Source organism: Plectropomus leopardus, chromosome 2, assembly GCF_026936395.1.
Source record: "Plectropomus leopardus strain MGB_pleo_1.0 chromosome 2, ASM2693639v1, whole genome shotgun sequence".
Lineage (NCBI taxonomy): Eukaryota > Metazoa > Chordata > Actinopteri > Perciformes > Serranidae > Plectropomus > Plectropomus leopardus.
In genome coordinates, this window is record NC_142177.1 from 31,962,416 (window position 1) to 31,982,049 (window position 19,634).

General features: G+C 40.2%; 1 protein-coding gene across 6 annotated transcripts in view; it reads left to right on the forward strand.

Moving 5' to 3' along the window:
- The window catches only part of LOC121959459 (neuron navigator 1), a 123,776-nt gene that overhangs the window by 36,073 nt on the left and 68,069 nt on the right, over positions 1-19,634 (forward strand). For 4 of the 6 annotated variants that reach the window (XM_088091147.1, XM_088091150.1, XM_088091152.1 and 1 more), the window contains exons 2-3: positions 6,572-7,374; positions 7,512-7,600. In XM_088091147.1, the coding sequence (XP_087947273.1) occupies positions 6,599-7,374; positions 7,512-7,600 (865 nt within the window). In that variant the 5' untranslated portion in view covers positions 6,572-6,598. Of the gene's footprint in view, positions 1-6,571; positions 7,375-7,511; positions 7,601-15,296; positions 16,323-19,634 lie in introns of those variants that run through there. The other 2 variants (XM_088091169.1, XM_088091159.1) reach the window with 2 other exon arrangements.

The following is a 19,634-nucleotide window of genomic DNA, read 5'->3' on the forward strand; positions in this document are numbered from 1 at the left end:
TTCTTGTTCGTTGGTCTCAAGCAGTGGTCTGCTAGTGTGCAGATTGGCAGCTGTTTTACCTATGTGGCACACCAACCAGCGTCTCCTGCATAATGACAATGTCAGCTCACATATTTACTGTAACAGAATCCGAATAAGAAATACTTTATTGATCCCCGGAGGTTCATTACAGTCACTCTGATGCCAGCAGAGAGAATTAAAGCTAGTAGAAATAAGTACCAGCACAAGTATATAAAAATAGAAAATAGGAATACCGTAATAGTAAACAATGAAAATGAAATAAAATAAAATATATATGTAAAGAATGAAAATAAAGTATTAATGTAAAGAAATACAGTAATAGACAATTAGCACTAGTATGTGGATATTTAAGTTATAATATGGATATTGTGCTGAGTGTATAAAGTGTATAAAAATATAAAACTGTGCTTTATGCTACAATTTAATGTATAAAACTAATATGCAAGTTAAAATATAAAAAAAAGTGCAATGCATACATATACACGAGTAATAATATGCAGAATATGCAAAATGTCATTAAGTTAAAATTTAGTATGAATTTTTAGTTGGAATAATTTTAATAACTGCACAGAGGACAGCTGTGACTGAAATACTGCAACAAATAGTGCAGTGAAGGCAGTTAGACACATTTATGATATAGCCTGTGTGAAACTTGCAAATGTAACGTATTCATGGTTAGCAGAAATGTACAATACCAACATTTTCCTCTAACGACTGGGCTGCAAGACGACATTTGACAAGACAGTAATTACAGAAAGCATCATGAGCCCTAAAACGATCCACTGAATGAGGATGATTTCCAGATTTGCTTAACCATATTTTAAGACAGTCATTTATTTTCGTCCAAAATGATTGATAGCATTTAGGAAATAGAATCTTCTGGTGTGTTATGAGTGCATTATCAGACCTTTTGGGACTGTAGTGAGGAATCTTCACCAGCGAAAAGTGATCCTGCGTCGACATGTTGTTGGTCTGTTGGAGTATCTTTAGTCTGGCCCTCGGGCTGATTATAGGTTTGGAGGTCTGGGGCAGTTTTAGCTCTTTGCTCTGCTGGTTTCACTGGATGCTTTGATTATACATGCTGAAAGACTGGCATTTCAAAAGGGAGCTCAATGTCACATTCAAACATGAGCCCCCGAGGGAGAAACAAAGCATGATGTCACCAGAGAAAGATCGAAATATGAGTCACTAATACATCTGTTCATAATGGTGAAATGTGTCTGTGTGTGTGTGTGTGTGTCTGTGTGTGTGTTTGAGAGTGACACTAGAGAAGAAAGTGTGGACGTGAAGACATGTAGTTTCCCTTCAGCTCTCGGGCTTATTGTCATCCACCATCGATTTGCCCACACTCATTTTAAGGCAGCACAGGGGTCTAAATTGTATTACTGTAAACTGCATCATACTGTTAAGTGTTGCTCGTCTCCGTGGAGAGCAAGTTCGTCTGCACCGCACCGTGCTGGTGTCTTCTTAGTGTGTCTGTGCTGAGGACTTATAAAGTTGGACAGGTATTTACTCAGATAAGATGAAACGTCCTGTCTCACTTAGCCCTGACAATTCAGATCCAAAGAACATGTATTTAAAAAAAGAAAAAAAAATACACATCATTTATATTGGAGGTTGTCATCAATGTATTATCATTTATCCACTATCAATAAAATTGCATCAAAATATTATTACTTATTATTACTTTTGTCGTTTTACAAAATTGTCTTAATAAATGATTCAAAGCAAACAATATTTAAAAGATAGCAGAGTGGGGTGTTAACATGAAATTGCAAGCATTTCTGTATCGCAATATAGTCTACCAAGAATTAGTGATCGACAGATTATCGGCCTGGCTGATTATCGGCTGATATTTTTGCTGATTATCTGTATTGGTTTTTTTTTTTTTTTTACAAAGATTGCCAATACAATTAATTACTGAAAAAGCGTGCATATTACACTGAAACACCACCAGGGAAGGCTGTCTGCAATACATGAAAGTATCAAGCAAGTATCAGCATAGGAGAAACTTTTACTTTGTAAAACGTCAGGGAGCTATTTTTATTTATTCATTTTTTAATGTAATTTTTCACACAACTTGAAAAAAGTTTCAGTTTTAATCAAATATTTGCTAAAGGCATTTAAACAATGTTTGTGATGGAGTTTGTGATAAATCAAATTCCAAATTTTGACAGAAATATTTCATTTTATTGTAAATGCATATTGGTTGCAAGTAGCAGTTATCTGTCTCATTAATTACATATAATCAATTAATTATTATTATTATTATATTAATGTCGTCACACAAGTTTCAGTCATATTGCCTTGAATAGAAAATGCCATTTCCTTCTCTGCTCCATGCACATGCTTGTGTTGTTTACATGTGTGCACCTATGACTCATTATTTGCACATCAGGTTGTTTCAAAGCTTCACTTCACTTTAAAAATAAGTTGTGAGGAGGCGAGATGTTTAAAAAAAAATGCAGAAGAGGAGGAATCCTCCCTCAGCAGTGACACATGAACAGAGTAAACAGAAATAGAAATAACATTTTTATCATGCTAAGGGCTTACATTATGATATTAATTTCAAGTATATGTTTTTGGTGATTCAGACAGTTTTTTTATAGACTATCTGCATGATAAGAATCCTTCACCATCTTTTCCATCTCCAGTTTTTTCGTTCTTATTGCATAACAGATCATAATTAGGTAATAACTTAATTTTAGTGCTCCTCAGAATGTGGGACAAGCTGTGCATTTTCTCTGTGTGTTTTTAACCTCATTCTGCTGTAGCCTTTCCATTAATCTATCTAATGTTATTTTTATTATTGATTCATCTGACAATAATTTTCCTGATTAATCGTTATTGGTCTCAAAGTGGTGGTCCAAAAGCCAGTGTTAATTACAAATACATAAAGCAGTGAAAATCAGCAAATATTCACACTTTTTGTAAACAGTATCATCAGTGACAGTTAAAGCCAACAATGGAGTCATTCTCATTCTCTATATCTGCAGTTTTTCAGCACAGTGTCTGTGTAGCTTCCTGTTGGATGTGTGCTGTTAAATGTCTGACTGCTCGCTACCTTTTTATAAAGCTCCATTTTCTGTTGCTTTGCACCAGAATGTCCCGAAATTACAAAAAATAATAATTAAATAATATAATTATAAAAATAACAAAATGCAGACAGATGGCAGATTTTCTGCAGAAAAATACACCGCTACACACTTCTCATGGTCCATAAGTGATGATTGAGAGGGATTAATTTTGTATATGTCTGTGGATTCTTTTTGGCAAATCCTGCATTGTATACATTTTAAGAGATCAGAACCAGAAACTCTTTTTTCCCTTTAAAATGACTCATATTAGGGGCGCCCAGAAGTTGGCAGAGCACACACCCCCATGCACAGAGGCCACATCCTCACTGCAGCGGCTGCGGGTTCGATTCTGGCCTCGGCCCTATGCTGTCATCCCCTCTCTTAAGCTGTCCTACTTGTAATTAAGCCAAAAAGCCCAAATAATAATACAAAAAGACTTGAATTAATAATCAGTTATCCAAAGATTGTAATTATTTCTTGATTGGTCAATCCACTAATCTTTCAGCTCGACGTGTTAACAAAAATGCTACAGTAGGTCAGACCAAGTAACATTTCTCTCATGACCAACACAAGACCAACATGTCAAACTTCCATCATAATTTTGTAGCAGTTTAGATATTTAAAAGGAAAGTGGCTATATTTATTGAATATTTTGAGTATTAAACTGAGGATTTAACACTAATTATGTAAAGAATGACAAAAGGATGGAGGAGTAAATCTTAATCCCTGGTAGATTTTTTTTTCCACAGAAAATCTCTTGCAAAATGGTAATTACACATTGAAGGAGAGGGTGGTATTTGTTGAGTAGTGACTAAGTTCTGATATTATTATGAATACTACAGTTTCTGGTCATCTTGAACTGTTATCAGTTATCAGCTGCAGGATGGGGGTGGACTGATGAAGCCCCCACCCCCTGTGTCTTTGGAGGAGAGGTGCAGTCTGCAGGGCTGTCCGTGGTGGGGACAGCCGGTGTTGGCACGGCCTGAAAGGAGCCGTTTTCCTGCTGCATGTGCCAAGTGGTGTCAGTCTGCCCCTTGCTTTCACAGCAGGCCTCACACTGGAGGTTGTGGACAGAGGACCAGGAATACATTAGGAAAAGCTGTTGAAACATATGGTGTCTTTTTTTTGGACGCAGCTGATGGCTTTGATTGATTTTCGGTGGCGTTTGGTTAATTTTAATCTTATTTTAAATACAACATTATTCAAATTTTGGTTTCTTTTTATTCTTAATTAACCTTTTGATTTGTTCTTTTTTCTTTTTGACTTAGATTAGCTGTTTGAGAGGGCAGCTAAACAGCGTTTGACTGTAGTTTCATTCACTTTCTCAGTGTTTCTCCCAGCTGAAGAATCTGACTCGTCTGGTTCTCAGACCTTTAGGCTACTTTGATGATGTAATTGATACATAATGCTATAATGGTCCTTCCCCTCAAACCATCCTCTCCTCTTTCTTCTTTCCCACTCGCTCAGAGTCACATTTGGTCAGTACCTCTGTGGTTAGAAACCTTCTCTCTGTGAAGCAGACGCCCTGGAATGCACAGCTGTTTTACAGTATTTTCTACAGTATAAATATTCAATGAAAGCTTGTTATCCATCATGCAGTACACAGCGAGGATCAAGGTTGACAGACTCCCACTGACAAGTGCTGCACACCACAATTCAGATTTAGGTTCAGATTCAGAAAACTTTGTCTGTTGTGACCAAAAATCGTCTTAGAAGAAGAAACATACAGCGCAAAACAAACTCTGACAATAAACATACAGCATGTGCTACTAAAAAAAAAAAACAAAAACCCAAAACAGAATAAATACCTAATACAATAAACATACATAAAAATCACAATATACTACAGTGTGCTTAGTGTTTAGGTAGATGTGTGGATCATGACCTTTTATTTAAGATGTTTATGGTGGTTGGAATGAAGGAGTTTAATCACACTTATTTAACTACTGAACATAAAGTAAACTGAAGCATTTTTGACTAAGAGATTAAGTTTAAAAGCTTTGTTATTTTTATAATCAGCCTGTTATTTTATGCAATTTGGGGAAATTTGATATTTTCAGTTGGCAATAGCTCAGACATCCACTTAAATTTAAGAGCTAACTTCAAACAATGATGCAGGGCTCAAAGGAAAGGTTTGACATTTTTGGAAGTAGACAGTCTTTTTCCTGCCAAAAATTAGATAAGAAGTTTGACACTGCTCTGATGTTTGAGAGTGAATCATCTCATCTAACTTTTGGCAAAAAATAAAAGAATAAGTCTATTAACAGAAATATCAAACTTTTCTTTTAGAGGGGCAGGTCACCCCCAAATTAGAAATACATATTTTTCCTCTTACCTGTTGTGCAGTTTATTAGTCTGCATTTTTTGTGAGCAGTTTCATGTTGGAACTAATTCTCTCTACTGAACTACACCCGCCAACCGTATCACTGCGCAGAAGGAAGCGTGCATCTGCACCTAGTACCACTAAACTAGCTAACGTTACGACTCAGCTGAGGAGGACGCTGTTAATGCTTACGTCTCACGCTGTCATGAGCTCGAGCCTCTACTCCAGCAGTAGATGCATGTTTCCTTACTTTGACATCAGAGTGAACAGTCTCTTTAACTTTAAAACCATCATTTGTAGATGATAGAGGATTTGCCGTTAGTGAAAAGAACCAAAGTTGAACCGTCTATGTTTCTTAAAAATAATCAAACTTTGTGGGTAGAGGACCAGGAATACATTTCCACTGAGTGATGTTATGTGACATTCCAAGAAGCATGACAATGCAAAGCAGGCGACGTAGGCGTGTTATGTGGTTGATAATGGAAAGTCCCTTATACGTGGGAGCGGCCACTTATGAGGGATTTCTGGGAGGTGAAAGTCTACTATTTCACAGAGGAATTGTGGAGTAAAAACCTCCAGATTATCCGCTCAACTTCTGAAGAGTTTTGTAGGTGCAATAACACCTCTTGTAGCGTCATCATGCACGAGGCAGCCAGTTACTACTGACAAGCGCATAGCCATAACATCATGTGACCTATGAAAAGCATTTTCAGCGCAGTTTTGTGAAACATGGCTTTTTCCAGTCGCCTGAAATACCATCTCACGCAAGCATAAAAACTGTTTGGCAATAAATGGGAGTTTTTTTGTCGTGTTGTGTTTTTTTTTTCTTGTTTCCATTATGCATGTTTTATATTTGCAATTTCCATTTTGCACAGTTTAAGGGTTAATGGAAACCAGCCTAGTGTTTGGTGTATTTTATAAATCTGGATGTTGCTTTTGAAAAAATTAGTCATTACTTATATTGCAGGTGTGGTTTTGTTCTGCTGCATTTACTTTTTAGGCTTCTACTCTGAATTATACAAGTAAAACTGCTGTGGTGCAATTTCTCTGATACTGCCTGCTGTTAAAATGATAAATCACATTTTCAGTTTAAGAAATGTGTACTCTTAAGATTTTGTTTTAAATTAGATTTCCTTTATTTCTCCTCCAGACCTGAGCTCAGTGACTGTCAGCATCCATGAGCGGCGGAGTGAATATCAAAGTCATATCTCAGAGTCAGAGCGACGCAGGTGTCAGCTCCACTCTGCCTTTACCTCGAAGCATGATGCCTCTCTCCAAGATGGATCCCAAACAGCAGTACAGCGGCCCCCCCAATCCCACGCTGCAGTATCAGCACGCAGCCAAACGGCGGCCTTCCTACTCTTCATCTTCAGTGTCCTCGGGTCCTGCGGAGCTGCTGAGAGGTGCAGCTTTAAAGAACCACCTGCTGCAGCAGAAAGCTGGCATGATTTCTCACAGAAGCCCGGCGGCTACAGAGCGGACTGATGGGACGTGCTCGGCGTACAGCAGCCCTCAGATACCAAAGAGGGAAGTCCGACGCTCGAAAGACACACTGGACCTCCGTGCCAGCACGATGACCCAGAAAGCTTTGCGAGACCTCCAGTTAAGACGAAGCACCAACAAGAACTGGACATTTGGGAAATATCGTCTGAGGAGTGTGGATAACGCAGATGAGGACTACATGAGCCGGCTCTCTGCTAACGTCCAGGTAGGCCAGGGAAGAGGACGTCTCCTTTACAATAAAGGTGCAAATGGGAATGAGATATCAGGGGTGTCCTCAGCTGGAATGGGAAACATTCAGAAAGAGACAAGGAGCATCCTAAACCAGCACGTGAGAGCTTCTGAAAGAGACGGCAACAAATCAAAGTCTTCTCCTCACACATACAACATGCCACGCAGAATGAGTGAGCCAGGGCGAGTCAACATGGCCGCTGTTGCACCCTTCAGGTTCAGGTGAGGGCAGTGTTTCACCTTTTTCAGACGGAGACAAAGATGAGCAACATTTGCACATGGCAGGTTATTTTTAGGACATGTAGAATATGATGTAATATGTAAGCACTTTTTTGTATGTTTCTTTTCTTTTCCTGCAGGTTTCAGGTCCACGAGGACACAGATCCAACCCTGGATGATCTTAGTGACTGTTCTTCGGACTCCATGGAGGTCTGCTGTGACGATCTCGGTGAGTGTTTTTGAATCTCCTCACACTGATCTTTTCTAACATGGAGTAAAGACACACCTGATGCTCTAAACCAGTGATTGCTTGCGTCCGGACTAATCAAAAGGGATCATAAGATCATTGAATAGACATGAAAGAAAAAAAAATTGACTTTTTAAGCATGAAATAGTGTGAATTTCTCTTCTTTGGGCCAACACAAAATTATACAAATGAATAAAAATCACAACAAAAAAAAAATTTGGTTAAAATATTTATAGCTTGGTGGCTTTAAGACTCAGACTCACCAAACCAATATCGAAGAACTATTGGTGACTAAAGCCGACTGTTCTCAGCCAAAACAATAACACCTGAACACACCGCAAAGACAGCAGCCAATGGCCAACTAGTGCATACACTCTGCACCTAAGTGGGAGGAAATAACTCCTCACAAGCACGCTACAGTTGTCTGTATGCATCATTTAAAAAGGGAAACACTAAGACCAACAGGACAGATTCAAGGGCTCATTTATGCTTACTGATAGATACATTTATGGAGACAGATGGAGTTTTCTGTCTGTATTCTGCATTAATTTTGTCGGTATTGTGCACGTTTTCTGAAAGCTGACTGATATGGGCTAAACAAAGCAGTCTGGAGGTCATGGGCACAGTGTAGCATTTTTCAAGTGAGATGCGACAGTAGGACACGACAAAGACATTGACAAAATGGCAGAACAGAACAAATCAGTGATGTCATACATGTTGTGATGTATTTAATGGCCTCACAGACCACCACAGGCCAGCACCGCCTCCAACAAAAGGTTCATTAATCTGTCCTCCTCCTGTCGCCTTGTTTGTTGTCCTCTGAAACTTTTGACTCTGACCTCTAGTGCCATCTATTGGTCTTGTTTCTACCATCATAAAGGATGGATAGAAGTTTGAGGGCAGTGACGTTTACAACGTTTGAAACAGACAAATCTTTAATTTGTTTCACTCGCATCAGAGGTAGTAATCTCAGTGTGACGTCCTACTTAAATAAAGGTTGTATATGTATATATATATATAAATATATGTACATAACAGGATTACAATAACACAACCCGCTGTTGACAGAAAAAAGGATATTTTCTGTGCCAAGCGAACAATAACAATTATGAACTGTTTCTGCTAAAGAGCTAAATGGCAAAAAAAACTTACCTCATGACACATTTATTTTGATCTCACGCCCTCTTGACTTTAGTTGTTTGTTTGCTTTCCTCACTTCCTTTTCTCTTTTTGTGCACTGAGCTGCTCCATCAGCTTTGATGAAGATTCAACAAGCTCAATTGATGGCTTGGTGTTTTGAGGCCCTTAAGAGTCACAGCGCAGATCATAGAAAACAATGTCCCCAGTTTTTCTTCCGCCGGGGATGTTTTTTGCACCAGATTCCCATTACTCTCCTCTTGTTTCCTGTCACGTCTTCACTGTCTGCGATCCATCCATGAAATCCCCCCAAAATACATATAAAAACAAAATGCCTGCAGCTTAGACATGTGCAGCCTGTGACAAGGCGTTGCAGAAGTATTCTAAGGCGTTACTAGCCAAAGAAGTTGGGAACCACTGCTGTAAAACTACCAATGAGCAGAAACTCTGATGCTCACTAATAAAACAGGGTGATATCTGATCTCAAAACAGCAAGCTGTCCTTAAAGTTTAATCACTTTATCGACTTACAATTGAATTCACCCTCTGTCCTTTATAAGTATTGGTCCTTCTGTTGTGTCAGAATGAGTTTTTAAACTTTTTTTCACACAGGTCACAGAGTTCATCCAGTTAGTTATGCAAAACCATTTCTTTCCAATTGTATTATATTGCATCCTGTAACACCCAAGCTCTAATACGGCTGAATGTTGACACTGGACTCTGTTCAGCGTGGCAGTTGTTCTCACCAGAGCTGCTGCCAACTCCCAACGAAAGCTTCATGCTGTATGTACCACCTGTTATGTGTATCAGGATTTCCTGAAGTGCCTTAATTCTTTCTTTATGTGCATGTGGGAAAACAAAAATTCTTGGCAGAAAAAGCTTCTCTCAAATCACACAGAGCTTCTAATGCGGCTCTGTATCCTCAGTGTTTCTCTGTCTCCGCTGCGCCATCGTGATTAGATCGTCATTTCTGTCAGAGCTGCGTTTGACATTAAAAGTGGAGGGTTGTTTGTTCCGTCCTGCTGCATCAACTCTGCAGCTCACAAATCATGTTGCTTAGAGACTCGCATACAAACATGACGACATGTGTACACAAGCACACACGCTGTACTTGCTCGGTCAATATTTCATTATTTTAAGAGACTGAATATCTTGCAGGGTGAAGGTAATTCACCATTAGCAGATTCAACCACAACAATGCAATCAATTAGTTCCAATTAGAGAGAGATTATATAATTAAAGATCTGCTGTAAATAAGTGATATTGATTTAAGTAAGTAAGCAGATACTATCGGCTCAGGGGTTTAACAGCTGTGACCACGAAACAGAATTAATACTTAAACATGTCTGTCGTGTGAGTTCACATTAATGGATTGGTAGATATTTTTTTCAGAAGCCTCATCATGTTAAAACTTGCTGTGACTCGCTGTTTGAGGAAAAACAAGTTATTTCCAGACCTCAGACCAAATAAGTGAAATGCACCTGTCAAACACCAGTTAATCAAGTCCACAGCAGGGGACCACAGCTATTGTTTTTTTTTGACAGCTCACCCAAAATTTAAGCACAATACTGGCTGGCAGCATGGCTAAAAAGATAATATAAAAAAGAAAGTATAGCGGGATATGAAGAGAAATATAGAAATTAACTGGCATTATTATCAACTGTTTTTTTAAACTGCAACTTGTCAGTACGTACTACAATGTACTGATAAGCAATTAGCATTTGTCATTTTAAATTTGGGAAATTATCTTCCAGTTCTCTTTTATCTTAGTAGTCAAACTAAATAAAGGGCAGCAGAGTGATGTACAAATCCTAAATTACCAGCCTGAGTTTCTTTACAGCAAGTTATTTTGGCTCACACGTCTGATATATTTGTTGCTCCCTATCAACCAACATACATAATCTTTAGGAAATGACCTCATATAAATGCTCTGGGCAATTATAAACCCCTCTAACTGTCTTTTTAATTAGCTTAATGACTTTGAGGGGTGAGAGCCTCCAGCCAGCCTCCTCTGGGAGAGACGAGAGACGGAGTGGTCCTCAGCTGAGTCTGGACAGATGCTGACTGAGAGATTGAGTGGTTTGATGGGAGGATCAGTTTTCACCTCCTGTCTGGGAGTTCCTCTCGTCCCAACTGGACAGACCTGAGGGACGCTTAAATTCTGTTTTTTTGACTGTAGAGCAGAGAGATGTGTCTTTGTAAGCTGTCATCCGGCCTCAGCTACAAGTTAGTTGGAAGATGAAAAATAGGGTTTGTTTTTAATGATGGTTCCATTCGGTAGGAAACATCTGCAGAAACTGGAGCTCGGTTTGGATCTCTGGTGAGAAATCTTACTTTAAAACAGCTAAAGTTTCACAGTAGGGAGAGCCACTGCTCCAGGATTCATACAAAACAGCAAATTAATCACTCAGTGTTTAAACAAGATGGTTTTACCTTTTCTGCCATCTACATCAGTTAATCATGAATTGACTGTTTGCTCGGCACATGAAGAAACACTCATAAGTGTTCGGGTCTGTCCTCATCCCTCAGGCTGCTGACATTCCAGCAAGCGCTGTCATTTTATTAGATCTTTTGTTTTTTGTACAGCAATAATTACCCCATGACATAACACCATGCACAACCTTTTAAATGTAATTTTAACACCATGCTTCAATCGTCATGTGACTCTGTGCGCATTTAAATTTATGTTCTCTGTGGTTTTCCCCTTTGAGCACATGTGGAGGTTCTTGAATCCATCGCATTATCCCAGCTGAGCAGCCCCAAAATGATTACACGTGCTATCCAGGGGAACATATACGTAATAGACAGCTGTGCAACTGTGCTGTCATACCATGCACACACATAAACACACACACAATTACTCAGATGGCCGGCTGCAGAGTGAGAATCGGACCCAGATGTGAAAGAGACCAACTGAAAGATGCAGCTCCGCCCTTCATCTCTCCTGAGAAGCGGTGGCGATTAAAGGTTTTTGTGTTTTATCAACAAAAGTTTGTCCGACAGTTGCCGGGACATTTCATCAAAACTCAGCTTCATAGTGATGATAGACAAAAACTAGTTACCGTCACTAGAGCAACTAAAATCTGGATATTTAAATATGAGCTTAAAGGGACAGTTCACCCCAAATCACCCACTTTTTGTAGAATTGAATAACTAACTTAAAACCTAACATCATAAAAACAAACACTTGAACAAACATATCTTCAGTGACAGAAACCATCTTTGGGAAAACAATTATTTGGGGTGTATTTTGAGTTTTTAATCTATATCCCATTCAATAGCATGGGGGGCGGGCTATATGACCTATATTGCAGGCAGACACCAGACCCAAAAGTTACACTTTTAGGAAACTGTCAAGTCATTTATCTTTAAATACATCTTATGGATACAGGGTGTTGGAGATATTGGCCCTAATGATATCTGCCTTCTCTCTAATATAATAGCTTAAGGTGGCACACGGCATGTTGTGCTCAGAGCATGAAAAAATACATATAAAAAACTCAGTTTCTTTCCAGAAATCATGACCCAGTTAATTAAAATCATCCACAAACCTTTGTTGTGAGCAGTTTCATGAAGGAACTGTTTTCTTTATGACGAACTTTATGAGGAGCTCATGCATCTGAAAGCAAAAGATGTAAACATTACTGTTATTCTCCTCGGCTAAACTGTAACATTAGCTAGCTCAGCAATGCTAGATGAGCTAGCAGGAGATGCACGCTTCCTTCTTTGTGGTGATACGATTTGTGTAATTCAGTAAATAGAAAATAGATCCTACATGAAACTGCTCACAACAAAGGTTATTTTGAGTAACCGGGTCACGATTTCTGGAAAGAAGCAATGCTGTTGAGCTTTCAATTTTTTTGGTGCTTTTGAGCACCTCAAGCCGAGCGCCAACTAGTTCCATTATATTGGAGAGAAGGCAGATATCTCTACAGCCGATATCTCCAACACTTGGCAACTAACAACAAAACAATCTAGATTGATAAATAACTCTGCAGGTAAGAGTTAAAATGTGCACTTTTGATTTGGGGGCTAACTATCCCTTTAAATGAATAGTTCACCTAAAAACACTTTAAATTGTTTGCAAAAATAAAGGCTTATCAGTGCAAACAGAGTTTGAGGTCTGAATGAAATATAGTAAATATAAATCATTAAACATATGAAAAAGTTGTGTACGAATTCCAGTTTGGGAGGTGCTTTGTTTAGGAATAGCTTAATAAAAATAGTTGGGGTTAGTGTCCGATTTCCATTAACCCATAAAGTTATACAAGAACACTTTGATAATGCTGCACAGGGATTTTCAGGAAGTTTTTTAACGTTTTATAACCTTTTAGGTGTCTAGGGAGGTGAGTACTATGTATAGATTATATTGTTTGGGGGTGAAATATTCCTTTAACTCCTCATAAAAGGTGTTGATTTTGTTTCTCTCTGATTTATGTCCCACGATAAACATCTAAGGCTTGGAGTAAATTTGGCACGTCATACTTTCCCATGATTCTTTAAAAAAATTCTCACTCCCCAAAAGAAATAAGCTATTCAATGCATCATGGGAGTGAAGTCACAGCCGGTGGTCTGGAGTCAGCAGGAACTCGTGATGAGGAGGAACAAGACGTGACATTGTTTCCAGAAACTAATTGCCAGATCAAAAGACCTCACTGGTCTGTGAGCCGCCCCAGGTGCCCTGAAAGCCAAATAAAAAAAGCAGCCAAGTGTGGTGCAAAGCCATTGTGAGAATTCGAGCGGTGTCCTCTGGGCTTTGTGGCTAACAGGTCAATCATATCCAGAGGATCAGCACCGTGTAGCATGCTTGTATTCAGAGCTGTGTTATGGAAAAGAGCAACTCGTTCACTTAATAAGAACAGAAATCACCAGCATCGGATTAGTTAAAGAAGAAATGTTGTTTGATGAGCTAATAACAACATGAGGGTTGCATCACAGCAGTTTATGGAAAAAGGTAAACGTTTCATTGGCAGCTGTTTGTGCAGAGGTCGGGTGCAGATGACATGCAGACGATAAGAGAGGCTGGTTTCCATGGAGCAGCGCTGTATGTGAGCCCTGCAGAGCCTCCTCAATCCTCCAGAGAGACGGCTGTGTGGAATATCTTAAAAAGATGATTACACTCATATGTTTGCAAAAAAAAAAAACCCTGAGTGAAAACAATGTGACTGGATTTTCAATTTAACATAATCGTGTGAGTGTGTGTGTACGTGTCTTACACTGACTTGTTCCACAGTGTGGTTTTGGGCGTGTTTCTTGCTTACACTGGCACATCTTGTCGCTCGCTCAGTCTGCTGAAGTGAAGTCATTTGGCCGATAGACTTTTTGGATTTCAAGCCAAGTTTTCTCTGTTGTTTTTTGTCAGGCTGTGGACAAAAACTGCCCGATCATTTTTTGTCAGTTCAACAGTTTGCATTAACATCCCACGATGCATATTAGTCTTTAAAGGGTAACTTGACCATATTCTCACATGTTTTTGCATTGAAGTGACAAATGGGAACAATATTTTTTAAATTGGTCCAGTACTGAGCGTGAGGGCAACCACCAGGGGCAATTGTGCATTGTCATTGTATATCCTCCAAAAGTGTTTTTTTTTTGCTTCTGACAGGATCACATTTTTATTACAAGTGTCTGACAACATTATTCAACTTATTATTATCAAATTATTCCTGCAGATAATGATCTTTTTAATAAAGATTAAAATCTTTTTTATCTAACCAGAAATAGCTTGGAAATCCCCATTGCCAACCATGCCAGACCCCATTTAAATAAACTCTAATTTTACACATATGCCCCCAGTGGTTACTTTGCAGCCTGTTTCAGGGATGAGGGCTGAGAAGCTTTCACTAATCACTGGACATATTTTAAATAAAAATGTTGTTTCCATTAGTCACATGCAAAAAAAAGTGGGAAAATGTGGTCCAGGTTGAAAAATAGGCTACCAGTTCTTCTTTTAAATTAATATTGTCATTGTTGATTTTTTACGACAAGAATCTATTTAAAGCAGGACACTCTGATTTTTAACATATGATTTATGCAGATGGTAATCTGGAATTGATATCGTAAGGAAGCTCAGACTGGATCAAGAGATAATCTGGATGCTCCAGTTGTTACATTGTGTGGGATTTTTACAGTGATGATAATTTATGCCATGCTCTGTAATTACATATGTAAATGTGCATTCATTCAAATTAATAACACGTCCACTAACACCACAAATCATGCATCATGTTGAGTGTATTGAGCAGGGACACTGGAGGTGAGGGAGGGGGAGGGGAAGAACAAAGGAATCAGAGGAGATGGTGGGAAAACATGTGTTACGAGGAGAATGATGCCCGGGTTTAAAAGCCACACATGATCGTTTCCCATCACTCTCTTCCATTTCACGTATTCAGCCAAGACTCGGCAAAGCATCTTTTTAAATGAAGGGAAAAAAGGTAGGAGGAGGAAGGATGGGAGGGGAGTCGGAGGCGAGGGAGAGGCAGCAGAAGGGGGAGGAGGGAGCGTTTTTTTGCGTCTGCTGCCGCTGTCATTCCGCTGCTGCGCGGTTCAGCGGCAGGAGGGTGTACTGAAGGGAGGAGTGTGGAAAAAAAATCGGAGGAAAGGAGGACGGGAGGGAAGGAAGGAGAGAAAGGGAGTGCCTGGGCAGCACTGCAACAGCTGCAACTGCAGCAGCCTGTCAGGAGGAAAGAGGGAGAGAAGGAGACGGAGGGAAGGAAGAGGAGGCTGCAGGACTGCCTTAGAGGAAGCATTTTTGATGTGTTTTGCACAAGAAAAAGGGACTGATACGGAAGCCGTTTTCTCCCTTTGCTGATGCTTTTCTATATGGTCTCATGCAGGAGGCATGCTTGGAAATAGTGTGAAAGGCAGAGAAGGAGATTTGAAGATGGAAAGGACGGATAGCACAAAGGCATACGGCCAAGCAGATGGCAAAGGAGTTGGTATGGCAGCTAAGAGAGCCAAGTCTGGAGTGCCCCAGAGCACACAGAGAGGGGAGCTGAAGGTGTACCGGGCGGGGAGCTCTGAGGGCAGGCTGCCTGTGCCCTCCAATCTCCGTAAGCAGAGATCTATGACAAACCTGGCTGTGCTCACTGACGCTGAGAAGAAGTTGCACCTTTATGAGCCCAAGTGGTGCGATGACATGGCCAAGCCCGGAGCTGGGCAGACCAAGACAGGCAAGCCAAAGACAGCAGGAGGTGGCAGCAGTGCCGGAGGGGGTGCCCCGCTTTCCCGAAACCTTTCCAAATCTGAACACTCGCTGTTCCAGGGCAAACCCAAGCCCTTCAGCCCTCTGGCTGCTCCATCTGCTCTGGGCAAGCAGAGCCGCATACCTCGTGCTCCTTTCGCTGAGGTGAAGCCCCTGAGCAAGGCGCCTGAGGATGGCAAGTCAGACGACGAGATCCTCTCCAGCAAGGCCAAGGCTAAGAAGCAGGGCGCCGGAGCCGGAGGGGAGTCCGGCTCCAAAGGGCAGGGGGAGGAAGGGGCAGACAAGCCCTTCCTGAAGGTGGACCCAGAGCTGGTGGTGACAGTGCTGGGCGACCTGGAGCAGCTGCTCTTCAGTCAGATGTTAGGTGAGTACAGTAGAGCAAGCTCGATGCCGCTACCACCCCAGGGCCCCTACAGTAGGTGTGGTGGCCATGTGCTACAAACGCCTCGCTTGTACGATCTCAGTACTACTCAGCAGCACGCCCCCTTAGATACAGTCACCACACGGCACCTGCTCGCTGCTGCAGACCCACATTCCCCCTCAGTGGATTTTATGCAGCTCATCGACTCAGAAAAAAAGAGACATCCTTGTTATGCTTGCAGGGCATGCTGCTCTTCCTATGATTTCATTGAATGCTGCATCAGTTTTCTTTTAACCTTTCAGCTACAGTGATGCTCTATTGTTCCTCCTCCTCCTCCTCCTCCTCCTCCTCCTCCTCCTCCTCCTCCAGCATGTTGCTCAGGTGTCTGAGGCTCGGTGCCATTGATTACGTGAAATATTCCTGCTTCCTATCATAGCATTGCCAGCTGATTGCATGAAAAAAGCCTGAGGGGTTGGGGATTATTACCAGCACACTGATCTCCTTTAAAAAGCTCTCGTTTGCTGCAACATGTGCCGATGCACTCGAGGGTCCATCCGCTGCTCCATGTACACGTACATAAGAAGAGGGATGGGGAAAAAAGGCATGCCATATTGAATTCATTTTAGGCACACAGACACATATTTAGCTTCCTCCCCGCTCCATTCATCTGTAGAGCTCTGACAGATGGTTTACACCCTGTTTACTATGGCGGTGCAAATGAGAAAATGGCTTTCTCTCCAGAAGTGTAGGTCAGGTTTATCAATAGGAATGGCTCGGTGAATAATAAGGGTGCTGATCATATGATGTTGGTTATGATTCTGGTGAATTCATCTTTTTTTCTTTGTTTAGTAATGCATGCCTCCCTGTTTAATTGCAGGTGTGTGTATCTAATTATGACCTGTATATCAGTCTCATGACAGCAGAACATGTGATTGTTTTTGGAGATTTTTTGATTCAGTTTTACATAAAACTTGGATGCATTACACTTCAAATCTAGTTTTTCCTTAAGGTTATTTGACATCTTAGATTTTAGTTATTTTACCATTTAAGCCTTGTATCTGTTATCGGCTATTATATTGGGTAGATAAACTGTTTTTCTGAGACTAAACATAAAACCCTTTAATCCATGAAACAAAGGGGTCACATTTTTTAATGTCAGTGTTTTGGTTTGTGATGACCCTTGATAGTTTCTCTCATTTAAAGAGAGAGAATTAGGGTTGTATGAGGTCATTGTATTACATATTGTACGGTAGATGACAGTCTTCCTACCCCCACTTTGGAGAAGCAAGCGGCAGCAGCAAAACATGTTTTAGCAACCTAGAAAAATCCCACTATAAAACATTAAAAACATTTTAAGTGTATGCTATGTTAAGAATATTGTCACCGCTTCACCTGTCTGCAGACAGCCCTTTTAGAGGGGGAGGCCGTTATTAGTTTCAGTTCCTCTTCTCTGCTCTTGTTGACGCCACCAGACTCCACTAACAAAAAATAGTCATTTTAGCTCGCTGAACATGGGAGCTGCTGGTCTACCACTGTTTCAATCAGTTAGTTTGTTTGCGTTATTGTGCGACTTTGGTGTATCTGAACTAATCCCAAAGCCAAACAATAACATTAACAAACTAACTGATGGAGGCAGCGGTCGACCAGCAGTTCCTGTATTCAACGATGTTAAATTAATGTTTTTCTCAGTGGAGTCTGGCCTTGAGGAGAGCGATATAATGGCATCAGTTCCCCATGGCAAAGTGAAGCGATTAAAATATTCCTCATATAACATACACTGATATTGATTGTTTCAGGTGGGACTTTTTTAGGTGAAAAATATGTTTTGTTACTGACTCTTGTCCACAGCAGTGCATTGCTTAGCTTGCGTGTCACACTCCAGCCTGCTTCTCCAAACTGGGGGCGTGACATCTACAATGAACAAGAACCTCTTACACCAACACTTTGAAAGAAGGAAAATTAGAGTGCACGTTTCTCATAAATTTACACTTTGCATTGATTCATAGTCTTACAATCTTGTTAATGTTCAAGCAAACCGTTAACAAAGAGCATTTTTACGCAGTATTCAACTATTTGTCACTCCATTGCTCCGATATCACCAGGAGAGCATGTTTTCTGTTGCCTCTTAATGAACACATCTGTGGTGATTTAATCTGTTATCCATGCTTCATTATATGGACATCTTTCACTCATCTCAGTCACACCACGGACTGTAAAGAATAACAAGGATATAACGGATAGCAGCGTGGCATAATTTGGATTTTTCTGTGTGAAACTATAATCACAATTTCTAAATGCGCCGCAGAATCCCTCACCACACCCACGTCTGCTTTATTAACCTAATTGCATAAAATTTGCAGCAGAACGCCTTGAGGTGAAGCATCTTTTCTCCTCAATATAACGCTTCAACCTCCGTGATGTTTCCAAATCAATCCAAAGTCATTATTCCTCAGAAAGGGCGTTTATTATCTTGATGAATTATTTATTATCATTTAAGATGATAATCCCTCGCGGGCCTTTGACACGAGTCAAGTGCTCTTGTGCCCTCGAAAGGAACAAGAGCTGCTAAAGTAGAAACAAAATATGGAGATGGAGAGGCGGGGAGCTATCAAAACACAGATTATTGATTTAAACTGATCAACAAGATGAAGAAAAATGTCTTTTATTTACAGTAATGTTTTGCATTCGTTATCTGGACTCTCATTTCTGCATAGACTGGAACTTTTCTCCTCGTGCCTTCAGTATGCCTGTAACAGTGGACACACTTGTTACTGTAAATAGGTCTTTTTATTCATAGTCTACTATACATTCATAGCCAACTTAATGCTTAATACTGTGCTCTGCTTCTGCAGCATATCTCATTATAAACTCGGTGAAAGCAGCTTTTATTTCTGTCCATAGAAGGAGTCTTTGTTTACTGTTTAAACCCATGTAAGTTTGTGCACCGTGGCTGAATACTTTTACTTCTGCCTCGTCACAAGACAAGACTGCAGATAATAAAACAAGATAAAGTGTCCATCCAGATCAAACATAATTTTGATGCTTTTATTTTGTAGTCTTATAACCTTACAATATACTTGCAACTTCTGTCTTTTTCCTCTTCACGCACAGCAATTTACTTCAAATCAATTGCTTGAAATATCTTCAAAATGATGAATGTACCATGACAGACAGATTCCAGGTCATTAGGACGATAGATATACCATGTCCACGATGAAAGCAGTAGATTAGAGTAGCGCAGACAGCAGGACTCCTGGAAAAAGGGGATGAGTAAACCTCATTTCATTGTAATTATATGTGATCTGTCATGCAAGA